The following is a 19619-nucleotide window of genomic DNA, read 5'->3' as shown; positions in this document are numbered from 1 at the left end:
TAGCTGTGGCTTCAGTATTCTTGGATCTTAATACAACTCCACTAGCATTAGTGTGAAGGCAGTACATGGTGGTCTCTGGCCAAAACTGCTGGGTAGCCTAAGGCTCAGTGTAGAAGGCAAAATGACAATGCTTATTTGAGTGCACATAGAAACTGGAGTAGCCCCGTTCTGGGGACCTCTGCCACTTTTAGACTAGTATTGAAAGACAAATGTTACTGTTTGTGTTATATACAATTTTCCAATATACTTTCTGGATCAACTTTTTCTTGATCTCTACTTGCCTGCATTCATTCAGTTATATCTAGTGGTGAATACACAGCTTGCCAGGTATTACCTGTGACTATAACTAGCCGTGCACCTATGTGCTAACCACATGACCATGGACTCTTCCATCCACTATAAGTAAACAGAATGAATGTCAACAAGCGGAGATCTTATACTGGGTAGTTTATACAAAAAGATTATAATATTGTACAAATGTTTGTCATGTCTCAATACTGGTCTGACCCTTTGTCTCAGACATTAAAATGTGGGTCAACCGTCTTCAGGTCTTAAAGTGCACCTCCGGTTAAAAGTTTTCTTGAATGAATGTTAGAAACGTTGGCATAGCCTTTATTAGACCTATAGGTTGTCCTTGCGCCTCAGTCAGATAACTTCTCTATATTAATCTGAATTGGGGGGGGGGGGGATAGAAAAGACCAAACTACTGGGTTTACCAGCCAGCAGGATAATCTCTGAGTTCTGTGTGTGTGAGGCTGAACACAGATGTGATTGAAACAAGAGAACAGATTAAATGTATCCCTTTAAGACAGATTACAAAGTTTCTTTTCACTTGAGGTGTGCTTTAACGTAAATAGGTTTTAGCTTCTCTGTAGGTGGGCTATGTTGTGAGGGGAGAGGCAAAAAGCCGTTCACCTTGTACATAGTATAAAAACTAGCCGGTGTCTACATGATGCTTAGGTGTACATGTGACCCTGCAGTGGCAAACTCATAGTATTACTATCACCTGTCCACTGCAAATACAAACTATAGGACTCCAGTGCTAGTGTCTGACACTCATCAACCAAATATTTCGCAGCTCCTATAACGTACCTTCTACACACAAGAGCTTGGAAACTAAATACATATTTAGTAAATTCTATGCATAGTGTTTATGTGGGTTCAGGGGTGTACGTAGTAGGGCATGATTGAAAGGCTGCTAGAATGAAACCCAATCTATGCAAGGAAACCAGGAAGGTAAAGTGGAAATCCTACACAATATTGATTTGTTTCAGGGCAAACATTGCAAGTGAAGCCTACTGTGGAGCGATCATAACTCTATGGAAATCTAAGAAGATGCCAAACAAAATCTGAAGGTTGGAGCAGCTGATACAGGTAGATGCCAGTCCGTAATACATGTGGAATAGAGGTCAGAACCGGCCACAGATCTGAGCTGTCTGGATTTGTTGTAGCCTTTCTGGCTGGCCACTGGACTCAGAGCTTCTAGGGAGGGGGATGTGTGACATGGTGGTTACTGCCAAGTGTTATACATGTGCATTACACAGAACATCGCTGGGGTACTTCTTGGGAATGCTTAGTCTTAACACGTCCATAATTCCTCATCCAAACTGCACTGAAGTACGGCCACTTACCCATCCAATGTTCTGAGGAAATTATAACAGAAAATGGTGTAACTGCTCCACGTTATTTCCTGTTTTGGTATGTTCTATCGCAACCATCACAGGCTGCAGGGAGCTTACTTATGGGTTATAAAAGGGTACTTGGAACCTTAAAGGGTTGTCCTTTCAACATATACTGTATAAGTCAATAGGGGGTCCTCTGCTCTGAAGATCATTTGTATGTCCAAAGCAGGAAACCCTGTAATACAGTGCTGGCCGTGAACATAACCTTAAGGCGTCGGATTCTGAGATATTTGAGACTAAGAATGGGTTAAATGAAGGCAAAAAATACATTCTGCCCTGTTTCCAGCGCATCTCCGATCTCATCTCACACACTTGGCCAACCCCTTTAAAATCCCCTCCATCATAAGTAATGTTAAAGGGAAGGTTCACCTGACCACACATAACATATCAAAGAGATGTCAGATTATGAAAGTGATGAAGAGCTGCACCCTGAGAAGCTGTGGTGCTCCTTCCAGATCCTTGCTTTTTGTCTTCAGTCTACAATCCTCTTCACCCCCCCTCTCAATATAATGCCTATTACAGACAACAAGACCCCCCTCACTGAGTGACACGTCAGAAGACGGAGTATGACTCGAATTCAACATAGTACTGCTACAGCGAGACAACACCAAGGGATTCACAGCCGTGATGTGAACAGTAGTGCACCATGATTCATGGATTATTCATGTGCGTGGATATTACACCGCCGCCTGTTCCAGGTATTAGAGCTGTGCATAATGCAGGCTACCAGCCTTGGTCCATCACTGCTAATGCTTGCCGCGTATGCACACTATTCATTACTGCAGCATCCTCCTGTATGGAAATCCACAGCCGGAGACCAATTTACAAGCCAGCGAAGGGGGCTCGCCCAATTAAATCCAATCACAATAGGTCTGGAAGATAATTGGGTATAAATATAGACTTTCCATTTTAGAATGAGCAGCACAGTGCATATATTTATCACATGTGGCCAGATGCTCAAGGTCTGCCCCCTAAAGGTTTAACAATGAATTACAAGTCACATTTGTATAGTGGGTGCAAAATTCAGTATGTAATTAAACACAACATGTAAAATATGTAGGAATTCGGTAGTTGTACCTTGCAGTGCCCAAAGTGGTGTGCCAAAAACTACAATGCTTATAACAAACTGCCCACCGGCCAATGGATAGGACCTTACTGTAAGATGATTATTAGTCCCACTGTATTGTCCAATCATAAAGGAAGTATACACATATATATATATATATATACACACACACATATATATACACACATATATATATATATATAATCTCCTACTATTTGTGTGTTTGAATGTTTGTTCCTCAATGACACCCAAACGGCTGAATGGATTAGCGTGAGATTTCACACATACCTGGATGGCCACCGGGAAGGAAAGATAGGCTACTTCGTATACCGCTCCAGCCCCCAAAATCCCGAATGTTACCGGCGAAAGTCTGCTCCGGCTCCGCTGCAGGACCTGAGATGACGTCAGCCCGGCTCTTTCGGTTGGCCTTCAATAGGTTCACATCACGTGCGGGGCAATGGACAATGCGCGCTAGAGAGGGGGCGGAGCTATAGAAGCTCAAGCCGGCCGCCGAGCGACAGGAAGAACATGGCGTCGCATATGCGGAGTACACAGCAGGTAGCCATTGGTCGAGCCCGCTGCCCGGCCTGGAGAGATAAGTCCGCCGGGGGTGGGAAAAGGAAGGAGTGACTGGGACACACTTCCCCAAACCGCTGTCTTCCCCTAGCACGCCATGCATGACCCGCAGACTGCAGTCCCTATGCACACCAGGACACTAGGCGCACGGGGGTTGTTGGGGTGGGGAGGGTGGTCGCGGGGGTGGAAGAGATTTCTGTTTCCAACAATCCAAGGAAGTAACACTATATTCACATGCTTAAAAATTGTCCGTCAAAAATAATAATCATTGAATTAATTTAATTTCAATGTCTGTGAATGGGGACTATTCACATGGCCGATATTTTGACAGTCTGCTGTAATGTACCGCTAAAGTGGACATTGTGTCATGGCGTTTTGCACCCTGGTCGTGTAAATCTAAGCTTAGGCCAGGGCTATGCTGCAACTTTTTTTAGCGCTGCAGGTGGATTTTAACTATTGAGTGACCGCTGCAGCCCACAAACATCTTCTATACAAATCATTGTATTTATTGGAACTTCAGCGGTCACTCAATAGTCAACTAGTATCACTACAAGAAGTCGCAGTATAGGCAAACACGAGAAGGTTTACACCATGGGGCAATACGCTGGCTCAGTGGGTAGCACTGCAGCCTTGCAGCGCTGGAGTCCTGGGTTTGAATCCTGCCAGGAACAACATCTGCAAGGAGTTTGTATGTTCTCCGCGTGTTTGCGTGGATTTCCTCCCATTCTAAAAAGACATACTGATAGGGAAAAAAATGTCCATTGTGATCCCTATAGGGGGCTCATAATCTATATAAAAAAAAGAGAAGGCCTCATTCACATGTCCGGCTATTCACGGATACGATGTAGCCTAAAGAAAGTGCGATTTTGGTCATATGACGGGTGTTGTGGTCACAATGGCTGCTTCTCCCTATCCTTAATCTGTTCTATTTCCTCCTGTCTTGTATCATCACATTCCTATAAAGAATATATTTACTAAAGAAACAAATCACTTCACCATTATAGACCCTACGCCCAAATCCCCCCAAAGTGGGCGGGGCTTCACTAGACATGACACCATCGGGTGTATGGGCGTGGTTTGGCCATTTGACACCTAATCCGATATGAGGAGCTGTAGATTATAACCCGACATATCTCCTGCACGTATACACCAATCGCATTCATTAGCAAAGAGGCGTGAAAATGGTTCGTAACAACGTGTGACCTCCCTAAGATGGCTGAAATGACCTTCCCAAGATGGCCGCCATCGTCACCCGCGTCATGTGACCTGTCAGATGTCCTGTCACGTGATTCGGACTCATGTGACTGGACTTAGGTTTTTCTACGAGAGAAAGGCTGGATGGGGGAGGATGAGGGAAGGAGAGGGTTACAAGGCAGGAGAGTGATACACAGCCATGCCTTCCAATAAGTCCGTGTCTGACGCCCCCATCGTCCAGTTCAGGAACTGCCGGATCCTCAGAGACCATAAACTACAATGGTGAGTGCTGCAGAACAGTGCGGGGAGGGTTAATAAGATAGCGGCCAATCAAAAGTGGAACGGTTGCCCCTAGCAACCAATCAGGACGCTGCTTTCATGTTCCATCGAACCTCTCAGAAATGGAAGCGGGAATCTGATTGGCTGCTGTAGAAAACTCCTCCTCTTTTGGCCTTCTGAATCTGCCCTGGATAGGGTTAGACATGGCTGTCTATGGCCAGGTCTGGGGAATGTTTACCTGTGTTATAGCCAAAATAATCTGCAGAAATGGAGGACAAATGGTCAATATGAGCCCATAGGAATGTGCAGATTATAGAAGAATCCCTTTAATTTGGTCCGTGACTGCAGAGCGGTCTGGTGTCACACAGAATCAGATGCAGGGTATATTACGTGTGCATCTATGTGTCCATATTATTACACTGTGGGTCTACCGACCTGGGCTCAAATGTTACACGTGTATGAATCGGGCCTTAGACTAGGGGCAGGTATACAGCTGGCTATATGCGGTGGAAGCGCCAGAGGCGGTATTCCATTGTATTATACATGGAAGCACTGTGAGGCCATTATATTATAGAGGGGGGGGGTGACATTGTATTATACATGGAAGCACTGTGAGGCCATTATATTATAGAGGGGGGGGGTGACATTGTATTATACATGGAAGCACTGTGAGGCCATTATATTATAGAGGGGGGGGGTGACATTGTATTATACATGGAAGCACTGTGAGGCCATTATATTATAGAGGGGGGGGGGGGTGACATTGTATTATACATGGAAGCACTGTGAGGCCATTATATTATAGAGGGGGGGGGTGACATTGTATTATACATGGAAGCACTGTGAGGCCATTATATTATAGAGGGGGGGGGTGACATTGTATTATACATGGAAGCACTGTGAGGCCATTATATTATAGAGGGGGGGGGGTGACATTGTATTATACATGGAAGCACTGTGAGGCGATTATAATATATAGGGGCACTGAGAGTACTGGTGTAATACACTTGGGGACACTGGGGCTCCAAATGACGCCTTATTTTGGGGGTACTCGGATGGGACGTTTTCTCACTAGGGGGTACTTCTATTGAAAAGGCTAACTCTGGTGTAACAGATGTAATATCTCTTTCCCTTAATCCTACAGGGAGGATCTGTGGGTGAGACAAGGAAAGATTCTTAATCCCGAAAAACTCTTCTTCGATGAAAAAGGCGCCGCTGACGTTCAGGTGGACTGCCAGGGAAGAATCATTGCTCCGGGATTCATTGACGTCCAGATCAATGGTGAGCGACTGACATGGAGATGAGCCTCTCACTTGCTTGTGCTTATTTACATGGGGAAGGGGGATTACTTGACGGCTTTTGAAAGCCCCAAAGGTGTCACATGGTGAGATAGGATGCCAGCAGTCCATCAAACTTAAAGGGGTTCTCCTGGGAGGGTTTCCACAATCATTTTCACTTGATTCGATGTGTGGGCACATCACAGGTTCCGGGCTGATTCCAACACCAGGTCACATGATTGGATCGAGCATCCAGATCCCGAGTTGCTCTGCCACGGGCCAGGTGCTGGTTCTGATCAGAAAATTTGGGGTCAGAACCGGTCTGGAAACCTGTAGTTCATCAGCAGTAAAACACAGGGAGCATAGGAGGCGATCCTGGATCCCTTTCAAGGATTCCATCTTATAAAGGGATGTCTTATTGCTAGGATATGTCCTGATGAGTGGAGATGCCCTCACTGATTTTGAGAATGAAGGGGACGCAGTGCTGGTGCTAACACATCATCCCCTTCTAGGTTTTTTTTGCTTGCATGGTGACCCTCCTTGCAATGCAGGTGTACAAGTACCTGCAGTCAATTGAAGGGGCCATGTTGCAACTCCCTGAAAAGCGGGAAGTCAGGTTACCACTGTGCAGTGAAAACGGAGTGAAGGGGACACATCTCTACACCAGCATTTCTGTCTCTTCTTTGCCAGGATTGGTGGTGGTCCTAGAACTCACCACTGAACATAAAGTGACAGCAAATCCTATTGAGATACCTCACTTTATTTTTATTTTATTTTGCTTACTTGCATAGCGCCAACATATTCCGCAGCGCTTTACAGGTATTCTCAATCACTGCCCCCTATAGGGTCACAATCTACATTTCCTATCAGTATGTCTTTGGAGTGCGGGATGAAACTGGAATACCCGGAGGACACCCACGCAAATGCAGAGGAAACTTTTTATAAGAGTACCCCATTAATCTTTGTATAATATGAAGCCTAACACATTTCTGATTTACTCCATGTAGCAATTTCTTCCCTTTATCAGAATCTGTCAATGATTGGGAAATTTCTGATTTATATCCAGGAAGAAAACCCATATTCCTATATAACTATCCTATTCTGAATATGGTGCAGGTTACAATGAGGACAAAGAGTAGGACATGACAGAATTATTCGGATGGGTTTGCTCTTGCTCTAGACTATTCTGATGGCAGTGTCTTATCCATTGCTGTGATTTATGGAAACCTTTTCCTTCCTTTTCATTCTTGACTTCCTTTAGGAGGATTTGGCGTGGATTTTTCCCAGGAAGCGGATGAAGTAGCGCAAGGGATTTCTCTGGTGGCTCGCAATATCCTCCCACATGGTGTGACCTCTTTCTGTCCAACCATTGTAACTTCACCCTCATCTGTCTACTATAAGGTACAGGATTTTCTAAAGATACGAATGGCGCCACATACTGATCTCTAATACAAGACCAAATTATTCAATGACCTTTGTAGGATGTCTCATTTCCTTGCTGCGTTTTCTTCTTTATCTATCCTTCTAGATTCCCATGTTGCTTCTATAACAGCAACAATGTACACAGATTATTTTTATTATAGCGGTTTCAGAGGCTAAATAATTGATCATCTGTCCCAGGCTCCTCGCCGATCAGCTGTTTGAAGCGGCCGCAGCCTTTCGTATTCGCCATGTTCAGTGTTGTACATTTGTATAGTGTATCATTTTATAGATGCCATGTTTACTTATAAGGATGTTTTCGAAGTGTGGGAGGAAACTGTGGAATCTGACACTAACACATGGAGAACATACAGCTCTATGCAGTTGTCATCCTTGTTTGGGCCTCAGCGCTGCAAGGCTCGGAGATGACTATAAATGCGGCTGCACTGCTGTATTATATCACTACTACTTAGGTATCGATCCAGTCCACTTCACTCCTAGCCTTACAGAATGTAAACCTTTGGCCTTAGTGCAGGAATTATTCTATTGCTGTATGAGCTTTACAGCATGCACTTTCATTCCATGATCATTGATCCTGGGGTATGTGCCAGAAACTGGATTGTGGGCGTTGGAGTTGACCTTCCATCTTTGTTCTGTTTAGTTATGCTGCAGAATATATTAGAACTACATGAGGTGCATAATAGATGCACATAGCTACACATAAAGATACTCAAAGGCAATACTATGCAGGCTTGCGCATAAAATTATGGGGTGTCCCTCCTTCCTTTTTTGTGACTTGAGCTTTAAAGGGGTATTTCCACTTCACAACACATCTGATAGGATTGGGTTCCACCCGTGGCACTTACATCTATGTGGATAAAAGGGGCTACTCCAATCCCTGTCCTGTTTCGGGTGCCAGCAATTGCATGAAGGCAGAGAATCATTGGAAACGGGGTCGCTCATGTGCACAGTTCTCTTCATTCTCTTCTATGGGATTAGCACGAACAGTTGACCAAGGGCGCTGCCTCGTACAGGCCACCCCTCACAATCTTGAGATAGATGGGTATTTCAGAGGTGGAACCCATCTTGATCAATCCTGTATGCCATGGATGTCTAAAGTGGAAGATTCCTTTAATTACTGTCCATATAATTTTGCTCCCTGGAGCCATCACCTGTCATATTCATGGCTTATCCTTAGACTAGGTCATCAATATATGAATGACAGGGGTCCAATGCCATTCCAATGGCGGGAGTCCAATGTTGTTTTAAGAGACTGCGTTGTTCACGAGGGCTGTGGCTTCTTCCCTGTGCCTGTAGTGCCCTGTTCATCAGTCACAAAGTACAGCAGCAGCTCCGTCCCATTCAAGTAAACACAACTGCATTGCAGTACCAAGCACAGCCACTACACAATGTACGGCGCTGGGCTTGTTGCATGCTGCAATCTCTTCAATCAGCTAATCTATGGGGTCCCAGATGTCAGATCACTACAATCACATATATCACCAATATAGAAGTCCAATAAAGCACCTTTAACTGTAGAATGTTTTGTGCTCAGCGCTTTCAGTATTTCCAAAAGATTTAAATGAAAAGCACCATGCTGCAACGTCTGTATTGATTTCTGATGGAAATGCAGCCCCCCGACTGGTGACTTGAATTGACAAACAAGGATCATGGATATTTTGGGTTGTTTGTTTTTTAGGCTCTATTCTTCATAATGTTAATGCAAATTATTTTGTTTTTTTGCTCTACAGGTGCTTCCACAGATATCTATAGGAGACGGTGGACCAGGAGGTGCTGGAGTGTTAGGTAATGATTGCAAACTCTATTTCCATAGGTTTAGTTATTTATAGCTGCAGTGATTTACAGCTATGGTTAAAGGGGTTGTCCTGCTATGGTCACTTATTCCCTATCTACAGGACAGGGGATAAGCGTCGCTGGGGACCTAATTGGTGAAAATCCCCATAAGCTCTTCTTATGAATGGAGCGTCACTTCTATTGGGTTACCAGGACTGTAAGGCACATGCAGCCCCATACATGTGAATGGAGCGCTGATCACACAAGCGCACTGGTGCTCCATTAACAAGGAGGCCTTAGGGGAGATTTCGGTCTCCCCCCCCCCCCCCCTCTTCCTCCACTGGTGATCCCAGCAATCGGGCCCCTTACCATCAAACACTTATTCCCTAGCCACAGGACGGGGATCAGTGTACATAATGGAACAATGCCTTTTAATTTCTTTAAATGTACATCTTGTGTTCCTTGAGTCCTGGTTAAAGGGATTGTAGGTAATAGGAAAAACATGGCTGTGATCTTGTATCTCAGCCCCTTCATATCAGTAGAGATGAGCTGCAGTACCAGAGGCAGCCTAAGTGTGACGCTGCTGCTTTCTTATAATCTTAATAACCCTTTTCATGATGAATCTAGACATCATTATTATTCTTACTCTACCTTTACTGGCCCACAGGTATCCATCTGGAGGGTCCTTACATCAGCGCAGAGAAGAAAGGAGCCCACCCGGAGCATTGTCTGCGCTCTTTCAGTGAGGGGGGTTTCTCCGAGCTCCTGGACACCTATGGGACTTTGGATGGTGTTAATATTGTCACTCTTGCCCCTGAGATGGGAAAGAGCAATGAGGTTATCCAAGAGCTGGTGAAGCGCGGCGTATGTGTCTCCTTAGGTGTGTGCACACAAACTCCATTACTCTACAGATCTCTAGAAGAAAAGGCTTCTGCTATAAGATATATAACGTCCATTGTCTGTCTCCAGGTCACTCTGTGGCCAATTTATCTCAGGCAGAAGATGCTGTAAAATCTGGGGCCTCCTTTATTACACATCTCTTCAATGCCATGCTGCCGGTATGTCTTCATCTTCTGACTGCTTCAGTAAAGTGGCATAGAGGCTTATCCATATTGTGTGGCCATGCCTGGCACAGAATGGAGCTGATCTATGATACCAAGCACAGAAGAACGTACGGATGAGCCACTGTGCATGGATAAACATTGAAAGTGCCATAGAAATTCGGCTGGAGTCCTGAGGGCCAGAGCCTGAGCATGTGTCTATTAGCCATGTCTTGTCTCATTGTGTATCTAAATGCAGTCTGTGTCCCCTGTTCCCATCAGCCATGCTCAGTGCTCTATTTAATGTTGCATTACTAGTCATTTTTCACCATGTTTTCACAGTTCCATCACCGTGACCCTGGGATCGTGGGCCTACTGACAAGTGATCGAATTCCTGCCGGGAGGACGGTGTATTATGGGATGATTGCAGATGGTATACACACTAACCCTGCCGCTCTAAGGATAGCCCATCGTGCCCACCCCAATGGTGAGTATAACTGGCATAGATGGGCAAGGAGTCGCATCACATGACACAATCATTATTCACATATCTTGGTGCATTTTAGGTCTGGTCCTGGTGACAGACGCCATCATGGCCATGGGACTCGGGCCAGGCAGACACACCCTAGGTCAGCAGGAAATATTGATCGATGGTTTCAATGCTTATGTTGCTGGTGAGTTGTCATACCTGAAAAACTACATTTCAGAAACGAGTCAAACTGCATTGGAATAACTTCGTACAGTTTTGGTGCAGTGTGTTTTTTACTGGGGAAACATGTTACTGTGAAATTAAGAAACTGCAACAAAAACTGCATGTAGTGTTTTCCAATGTTGTTTTGATACGGTTTTAACCACCTGAACTGGACTCTGTAAAGTGCCTATATATACAGTATAGGGATAGGGATTGCACACCTCTTTTAAAGGGGTTTTCCAGGACTTATTCAGTAGGCTAGGTCATCATTTAAAGATCAGTGGGGGTCTGATACCCGGGAACCAGATGGCACTGATTGCTCATTGGTCACACGGGCGCAACTCAATCCCATACAAGTGAATGGCAAGACCAAGCAGAGGCATTACACAAATGTATAGCACTGCATGGTCAGTTGTGAAGAGACCGCAGCACTCACCTGAATGCTGTGGCCTTTCCAAATAGCTGGTTGATGGTCCCAGGTTTTAGAGCCTGCTGATGTTCAATTATAGGATAGGTCATCGGTTGTTAACCCTGGAAAACCCCTTTAAGGGAAACCAAACTGGTGCATGTCTATGGTGAAGCCATGGTGTACAGACAGGTCCACATACCTCAGCTTCACCGCACTGTTGAGGACATTTGCAATGAAGCAAATGTATACTGACCTCAGATTCATCCCAGAAATGCATATGTACTGGGAGCATCAAAGATGAGTCAACCTGCTTGCTGATGGTTTCCAGACAATTGCAGATTTCAATACACTATTCAGTATATTCAGTATGGTGCAATGCATAGCATCTCAAGATTGCTTGGTTAGCTTTTTATTTTGTCATTTACACTTTAAGGAACTCGCACCCTGGCAGGCAGCATAGCTACAATGGATATGTGTGTGCGGCATTTTCATGAAGCTACAGGTAAGTGGCACCTATAATTTTACATATGAACCATTGTGAGGGCATTGACATCATGGACGTGTCTGTGGCCATACTGTAAGCAGGATAGAAAACAATAGATTTCTGTGGCATTGTAGTAGCTGGGGTGTTTTACACAACTCCTATGTCATTAAAATAAATCTTCTCCATTGACCCTCATACGCAGTAGTGACTCCCGCTGTGCGTGCCTCATGTTGTGGGTATTGATTTTGCTGCCGGGGTTAAATGAAATCATGTATTGACAGCTGGCATGTTATAAGGCCTCAGGCAGACTGGCCTTGGTGATCTGTTCATTCATTATTCTGTGCTCTTCCTGCTTGCTTTCTTTCACTTGGTAGATAGACAACTGCAGGCACATGGTAGATATCTACCACAATATACGCTATATAACATTTCACTGGTTATTTGGGATATCCTGTACACTTGTTAATTACTGGGACAAGGGTCAGCAACCTTTAGCACTCCAACTGCTAAAACTTCAACTCCCAGCATGCTTCTATGGAAGTTCCAGGTACATCAGTGCAAGTAGGCATGCTGGGAGTTGTAGTTTCACAGCAGCTGGATTGTCAAAGATGGCCGACCTCTGCACTAGACAGAAAAAATGATGAATATCTCTCCTTATTCCAGATAAATCTAACACTGCTTATCTCATGGGAACGTTAGATTGACCTGCCCACTTCTTGTGTCACCATATGCAAGGGGACTTTTGTCTGTAGATTATATTCTCAGTAAACCCCGTCCCAAAATCAGTATGCTGACATTAAACAAATGTATGGCCAGCTTTATTAGAATTACAGTCCTGAAGGGGTTGTCGACGATCAAATTTGACGTCATACCCTTAGGAAAGATTATCAGTTATGGGTCAATGGAGTCCAACATCCGGCACCCCCACCAATCAGCTGTTTATAGAACTGCAGGCAGCTCAATAAAATATGCAGTGGTCCTGCTGCACCATTAGATGTGAAAACATCTAATCAGCGGGGGTTATAGGTGTCAGACCCCCATCCATCCGAAATAGGTGACAGACTCTAAGGAAAGGCCACCAGTATCTGAACCACTTATTGTATCTCCTGGCAGGTTGCACAGTGGAAGAAGCTTTAGAAGCAGCATCTCTACATCCCGCACAACTTCTGGGCCTGCAGCATCGCAAGGGGACATTAGATTTTGGAGCAGATGCAGGTCTGTTTTTTTATTATGTGTAGATATGAACATCTCCCAACCACATGACCTAAAAAGATTGGGACTGGGAGTTCAATGTAAAAGGAAGATTAATATGGCGGTTATTAATATCTCATCACAATATCAATGACTCATATTAATCATTCCTTTTTCCTGGTATTACCACTTGTTTCTATTACACTCCACAATATGGCAATGTATAGTCAGTCTAGGATAATAAAATATATTTATTACCTAACACTCATATGCTAAAGACTAAGTATAAGAATGTAGAAAACAAATACAACTTCACTATGTAATATCCAGACTATATGTACTTCTACGTGTAAAACAGAGCATAGTAAATATGAATATGGCCTTGTTCACCCTACCAATCCCTTATTATACCTATACCTACCCACTTACACAATCCCGCTGGTCTCTTCTTGCACCATGCCACTGATCTCTCCTTGCACCATGCCACTGATCTCTCCTTGCACCATGCCGCTGATCTCTCCTTGCACCATGCCGCTGATCTCTCCTTGCACCATGCCGCTGATCTCTCCTTGCACCATGCCGCTGATCTCTCCTTGCACCATGCCGCTGATCTCTCCTTGCACCATGCCGCTGATCTCTCCTTGCACCATCCTGCTGGTCTCTCCTTGCACCATGCCACTGATCTCTTCTTGCACCATCCCGCTGGTCTCTTCTTGCACCATCCCGCTGATCTCTCCTTGCACCATTCTGCTGGTCTCTCCTTGCACCATTCTGCTGGTCTCTCCTTGCACCATTCTGCTGGTCTCTCCTTGCACCATTCTGCTGGTCTCTCCTTGCACCATGCCACTGATCTCTCCATGCACCATCCTGCTGGTCTCTCCATGCACCATCCTGCTGGTCTCTCCTTGCACCATCCTGCTGGTCTCTCCTTGCACCATCCTGCTGGTCTCTCCTTGCACCATGCCACTGATCTCTCCATGCACCATCCTGCTGGTCTCTCCATGCACCATCCTGCTGGTCTCTCCATGCACCATCCTGCTGGTCTCTCCTTGCACCATGCCGCTGGTCTCTCTTTGCACCATCCCGCTGGTCTCTCTTTGCACCATCCCGCTGGTCTCTCTTTGCACCATCCCGCTGGTCTCTCTTTGCACCATCCCGCTGGTCTCTCTTTGCACCATCCCGCTGGTCTCTCCTTGCACCAGCCTGCTGGTCTCTCCTTGCACCATGCCACTTATCTCTCCTTGCACCATCCTGCTGGTCTCTCCATGCACCATGCCACTGATCTCTCCATGCACCATCCCGCTGGTCTCTCCTTGCACCATCCTGCTGGTCTCTCCTTGCACCATCCTGCTGGTCTCTCCTTGCACATGCCACTGATCTCTCCATGCACCATCCCGCTGGTCTCTCCTTGCACCATCCTGCTGGTCTCTCCTTGCACCATCCTGCTGGTCTCTCCTTGCACATGACACTGATCTCTCCATGCACCATCCCGCTGGTCTCTCCTTGCACCATCCCACTGGTCTCTCCTTGCACCATCCCGCTGGTCTCTCCTTGCACCATCCTGCTGGTCTCTCCTTGCACATGCCACTGATCTCTCCATGCACCATCCTGCTGGTCTCTCCTTGCACCATGCCGCTGGTCTCTCTTTGCACCATCCCGCTGGTCTCTCTTTGCACCATCCCGCTGGTCTCTCCTTGCACCATCCTGCTGGTCTCTCCTTGCACCATTCTGCTGGTCTCTCCTTGCACCATGCCACTGATCTCTCCTTGCACCATCCTGCTGGTCTCTCCTTGCACCATCCTGCTGGTCTCTCCTTGCACCATGCCACTGATCTCTCCATGCACCATCCTGCTGGTCTCTCCTTGCACCATGCCACTGATCTCTCCATGCACCATCCTGCTGGTCTCTCCTTGCACCATCCTGCTGGTCTCTCCTTGCACCATGCCACTGATCTCTCCATGCACCATCCTGCTGGTCTCTCCTTGCACCATGCCGCTGGTCTCTCCTTGCACCATCCTGCTGGTCTCTCCTTGCACCATGCCACTTATCTCTCCTTGCACCATCCTGATGGTCTCTACTTCCTTTTTCTGTCTCAATCCATAGGAAATGGCAAATAATACCTACTCAGCCAATCAATGGCCGAAGCAGTGACCCTCCTAAATGGTCATTTTTTTTTTCTGCCATTTAGTTGTGGTTTGAGAAGGGACAGGAATTAGAGACCCAGTAAGTATTGTAACAGGAGGGATTGGTGAGGTTAGTCAGGTTATGCTTATTATATAATTTTTAACCTATTGTACTCACTTCACAAAACATTTTCTGCTGCCGGACAACCCCTTTAACATCAATCTCTTAGCTCAGCCCTATTCATTCGAATGGAACTGAGCTGTGATCTTCATCATCGGCCACATGGCCTGTGAAGTGGAAGATGATCCACAGGGGTCCCAAGTGTCAGACTTCCCCCATGGATCTTCAAAAACTCCCAGGAAACCCCTCTAAGTGCCTAGAGAACCCTTTGTCATTTCATCCTCCTTCAAGAACTTTTCTTTGTCTTCTTTCCTGTTCTTCAGATTTTATACAGCTGGATGACAACTTGAACGTGAAAGCTACCTACATAGCTGGAGAAGAAGTCTGGAGCTCCTTGACAATCTGAGGATCACTAGGACAGACATCTTTGAATATTTTCTGCTCCTGTGCCTTATTTACCGGCTGCTTTTATGCATGACCTTATGCTGGCCACTAGATGTCGCCAGAGTCCTGATTCTGCCATGATGCATAATAGCCGTCATCCATTTCTGAACATGATGAGACCTTATGGGTCATTGACTAGAAAGGGGCCGCTGAAGTCAATGTGGGCAATAAGTTGCTATGCTATAACAATCAAATAATTTCAAAGCCATCAGTACATTTCAATACGTGCACTCAGAGGTATTGCCGTAGCTTGTCCCTGTGGACAGTGGAGGCAGCCATCTTGTATGTAAGTGTTTACAAACATCCTAAAAAGACCCGCAATCATTAAAGGGGTTGGGTGGATTAAAAACAACAAAACATGTCTTTTCTTCCGACAGAACATCGCCTTATCAATTGAATGTATGTGATGGTGCTTATACAGTTGTGGTGCGGTTTCTGAAAGGCGGTGGCCATGTTTTATGAAACTGGTTTTCCAAGAGATGTCTGAGATCTAGGACCTCTACTGATCAGCTGGTTAGAGAGACCACAGCATTCCGGTGATCGCTGCAGCCTCCTCACTGAATACTAAGCACGTTGTACAGTGGCTGTGCTTGGTATTGCAGCTCATCCCCATCACTTGAATGGGGCTGAACAGGAAATGAGCCACGTGATAAATGAAAGTCAAATCTTATCCACATGCTGTGCTAAGGCCCTGCAGCACAAAGTGACCCGTGTTTTGTTTTTTAAGTATCATGGCAGGTTTTACATGGAGTGTGGATTCCTCACAATTATATTCTCGTCCCTGGGGAGGCATCTTATACAGTAAGTGGGTGGCCTTGACGTACCCCCTTCCCCCCAACTTCTTTGAGACTTTCACAGTTCAGCTTACAAAATGGCTCCTTCCATTGTGTGCATACTTGCAAAAAACCAGAACACCTTTTATAAACCTCGTCACTTTGGGCCCTCTCACCCAAGGGCCACATTTGCATTTATTTAAAAAAACAAAAGTGCTTTTTTTTTTTTTTAGTATTTGCAGAATTTTACACCTATTGTTTTGTGACTGGTTCTGCCACTGTAAAACAAGAAAATGTATAATAATGAATGCAGATTCTAGCTCTAATTTTGGCAAGTACAGTTTACCAAAATGAATTCTATAATCTCATTTTGGGATCTATTACGGCAAAAACCTTTGGGGGATTTAGGATAGGTCACCAATAGAGATGAGCGAGTACTGTTCAGATCAGCCGATCCGAACAGTACGCTCCATAGAAATGAATGGATGCACCTGGTACTTCTGCTTTGACGGTGGCCGGCCGCTTAAACCCCCCCCCCCCGCGTGCCGGCTACGTCCATTCATTTCTATGCAAGCGTGCTGTTCGGATCGGCTGATCCGAACAGTACTCGCTCATCTCTAGTCACCAATATGTGATTGGTGGGGTCCAACACCCAAAGATCGGTTTGAAAAGGCCGTTGCCATTCCCTTCCTGTGCACGTGACGTCTTGTTTATTGACCACACGTTGCAGCAGCTGCTCAGTTCCATTCAGATGAATGGGGAAGGGCTTTAGTACCAATCGAAGCCCCTATGATCGGTATGGACTCACTGGAACGTAACGGTCTATTCAACCAACTGGGGATCGGTGGACCCCCACTAGACACATATTGATGAGGATAGAATAAGTCCTGGAAAACCCCTTTAAAAAACATCGTCTGACATTGGATGTTATTTGGAGCAGGATTTCGCATTAAAAAACAGTGAATCCAAACCGGCCTCCTAGATGAGACAGCGAGAGTCCCGCTCTCCCCTTCCCCACACACAGTGATTGGCAGCTCTCCTGTATCCGTGTCTGTATACAGAAGGCTGTCAATCATCCTGTGCGTGGGCAGAGTCAGCTGGACTCTCAATGTCATCGGAGTTAGTCCTGGCCAATCACATGGCAGGTCTCATTTCTCAAAACCCCTCAGAATATGAAAGCAATTACCTGATTGGACAACCGTTCCGCTTCTTGACTGTATTACTTTTTATACCAGCTCTTCTCTTTGTAACGTCTCCCCAGTCTCTCTCTGCTTAAGGCTGTATCCTCCTAATGGTGCTATATGCTGCCTTCTTCTCCAAGTCACCCTGTTTCTTATTTTATCTGGGTCTTCCATTTCAGATGTCCTATAAGCTATAATTGCCTTCCTATACAAAGCAGAATATCGAGGCTCTGTCATTGTCTCTGAGAAGTTTCTGGAGCATCTTTTCTTAGGGTTCTGGATTCTGATGTTCCTCTGTTATTCTTCTTGGAAATGGATGAACACACTGACCGGTCCTCTTTAAGCTGCCATTACACTTATTGCATATATCAGTGTACCTTAATACTCGTCTACTCTTCTTTATAGACTGTGTATTACATGTTAATAGCATTTGTCATTATTATTCTGATTTCCATAGGCTAAATATACTGTAATATGCTTATCCTGGGACTTTCCTGTGTTCTTTAATATCAGACTTCACCATTTTTGAAGGATTTAATAGAAAGTAGAGTATAGGCTGCACAGGTACAGATAGAAGAATATTACAATGTCATGTACAGAGATTCTCCAGGTAAATCTATCCTTAATATAGGTTATCAATATCAGTTCAGCAGGGGTCCAACACCCAGCACCTCATACCTATAAGCTGATATTGGCAGCCACTATACTATGAAGCAAGTGAATGCGAGCAGACCGACTACCCCTGCTGAACTTAAACTGATGACCAATCATCAATATCCAAAGGCTGGAGGATCCCTTTAATAAGGTTGAAAGTCCAACCTGCAATGTATTGTCCAGAGGATGGCAAAAACCTTGACAAATACCCCATATTAGGGGATGACATTTTGTATCTAACTACTTAATATTCAAGGCTGAAGAACAATACAATATACTGTAGTACAATATATAATTGGCGCTGAGTTACCTAATAACTGTGAATTGCATCTGGATAGACAACATCAATGAATGAAAATGGAGACAGAAAAAATGGTGCACGTTACTCAAGCCACAGTCACAAGATGGCGCTGCAATACCTTCTATTAGGGTCAATGCATGCTGAAATTTTGGGAGCGGATTCCGCGTCAAAATCCGCCCCCAAAAACTCTGTGCGAATGGACCCTTAGGGTGAATTCACACTGAGTAAACGCTAGCTTATTCTGAACGTAAAACACGTTCAGAATAAGCGGCGTCTAAAACAGCTCCATTCATTTCTATGGGAGCGGGGATACGAGCGCTCCCCATAGAAATGAATGGGCTGCTTCTTTCACTCCGTGCAGTCCCATTGAAGTGAATGGGGAGTGCCGGCGTGTATGCTCCGGCATGAGCAGAGCTTGCCGTATACGTCGGCACTCCCCATTCACTTCAATGGGACTGCACGGAGTGAAAGAAGCAGCCCATTCATTTCTATGGGGAGCGATCGTATCCCCGCTCCCATAGAAATGAATGGAGCTGCTTTAGACGCCGCTTATTCTGAACGTGTTTTACGTTCAGAATAAGCTAGCGTTTACTCAGTGTGAATGCACCCTTAGACTGACCATTGACTGCATTATAAAGGTTTAATCCCCTTTTGGTAAAAGATGGGTGTACCAATGAGGTGAAGGGGGTATGCTACAGGATTCAGTAAGATTTACATTTTCCGTACAGGTATAATAGAAGCAGAAAATCCGCAGAGGAAAACTCTACAAGACCGCAATGAAAAACTATGCAGAACAAAAGGCATTTTATTTCCGCCGCAGTCTTTTCCACAGCACTTTAGGTTTTTTTTCCGGGGCTCGCTACATGGGGCCTTAGCCTTAGTATATGTTGCAGATGAAAGCAACAACTATTATATACCTA

The 19619-nt window shown here is 45.2% G+C and overlaps 1 protein-coding gene across 2 annotated transcripts; it reads left to right on the top strand.

The window, feature by feature from the left end:
- Positions 1–4629: 4629 nt before the first annotated feature.
- Positions 4630–18200, top strand: AMDHD2 (amidohydrolase domain containing 2). 2 transcript variants are annotated; one of them, XM_075283957.1, is made up of 11 exons: positions 4630–4800; positions 5942–6078; positions 7336–7475; positions 9245–9299; positions 9955–10167; positions 10257–10345; positions 10670–10814; positions 10894–11001; positions 11861–11929; positions 13025–13126; positions 17924–18200. In XM_075283957.1, the coding sequence occupies exons 1-11, from the start codon at positions 4718–4720 to the stop codon at positions 17932–17934; spliced, it is 1152 nt and encodes a 383-aa protein (XP_075140058.1). In that variant the 5' UTR covers positions 4630–4717; the 3' UTR covers positions 17935–18200. The 2 variants fall into 2 exon arrangements, with proteins under 2 accessions (XP_075140058.1, XP_075140057.1); XM_075283956.1 differs by having other exon boundaries at positions 15670–18200.
- The last annotated feature ends 1419 nt before the right edge of the window (positions 18201–19619 follow it).

This window comes from Leptodactylus fuscus, chromosome 8 (assembly GCF_031893055.1).
Source record: "Leptodactylus fuscus isolate aLepFus1 chromosome 8, aLepFus1.hap2, whole genome shotgun sequence".
NCBI lineage: Eukaryota > Metazoa > Chordata > Amphibia > Anura > Leptodactylidae > Leptodactylus > Leptodactylus fuscus.
The sequence above is the reverse complement of the archived record's forward strand: the minus strand, read 5'-3'. Positions and strand labels throughout refer to the sequence as shown.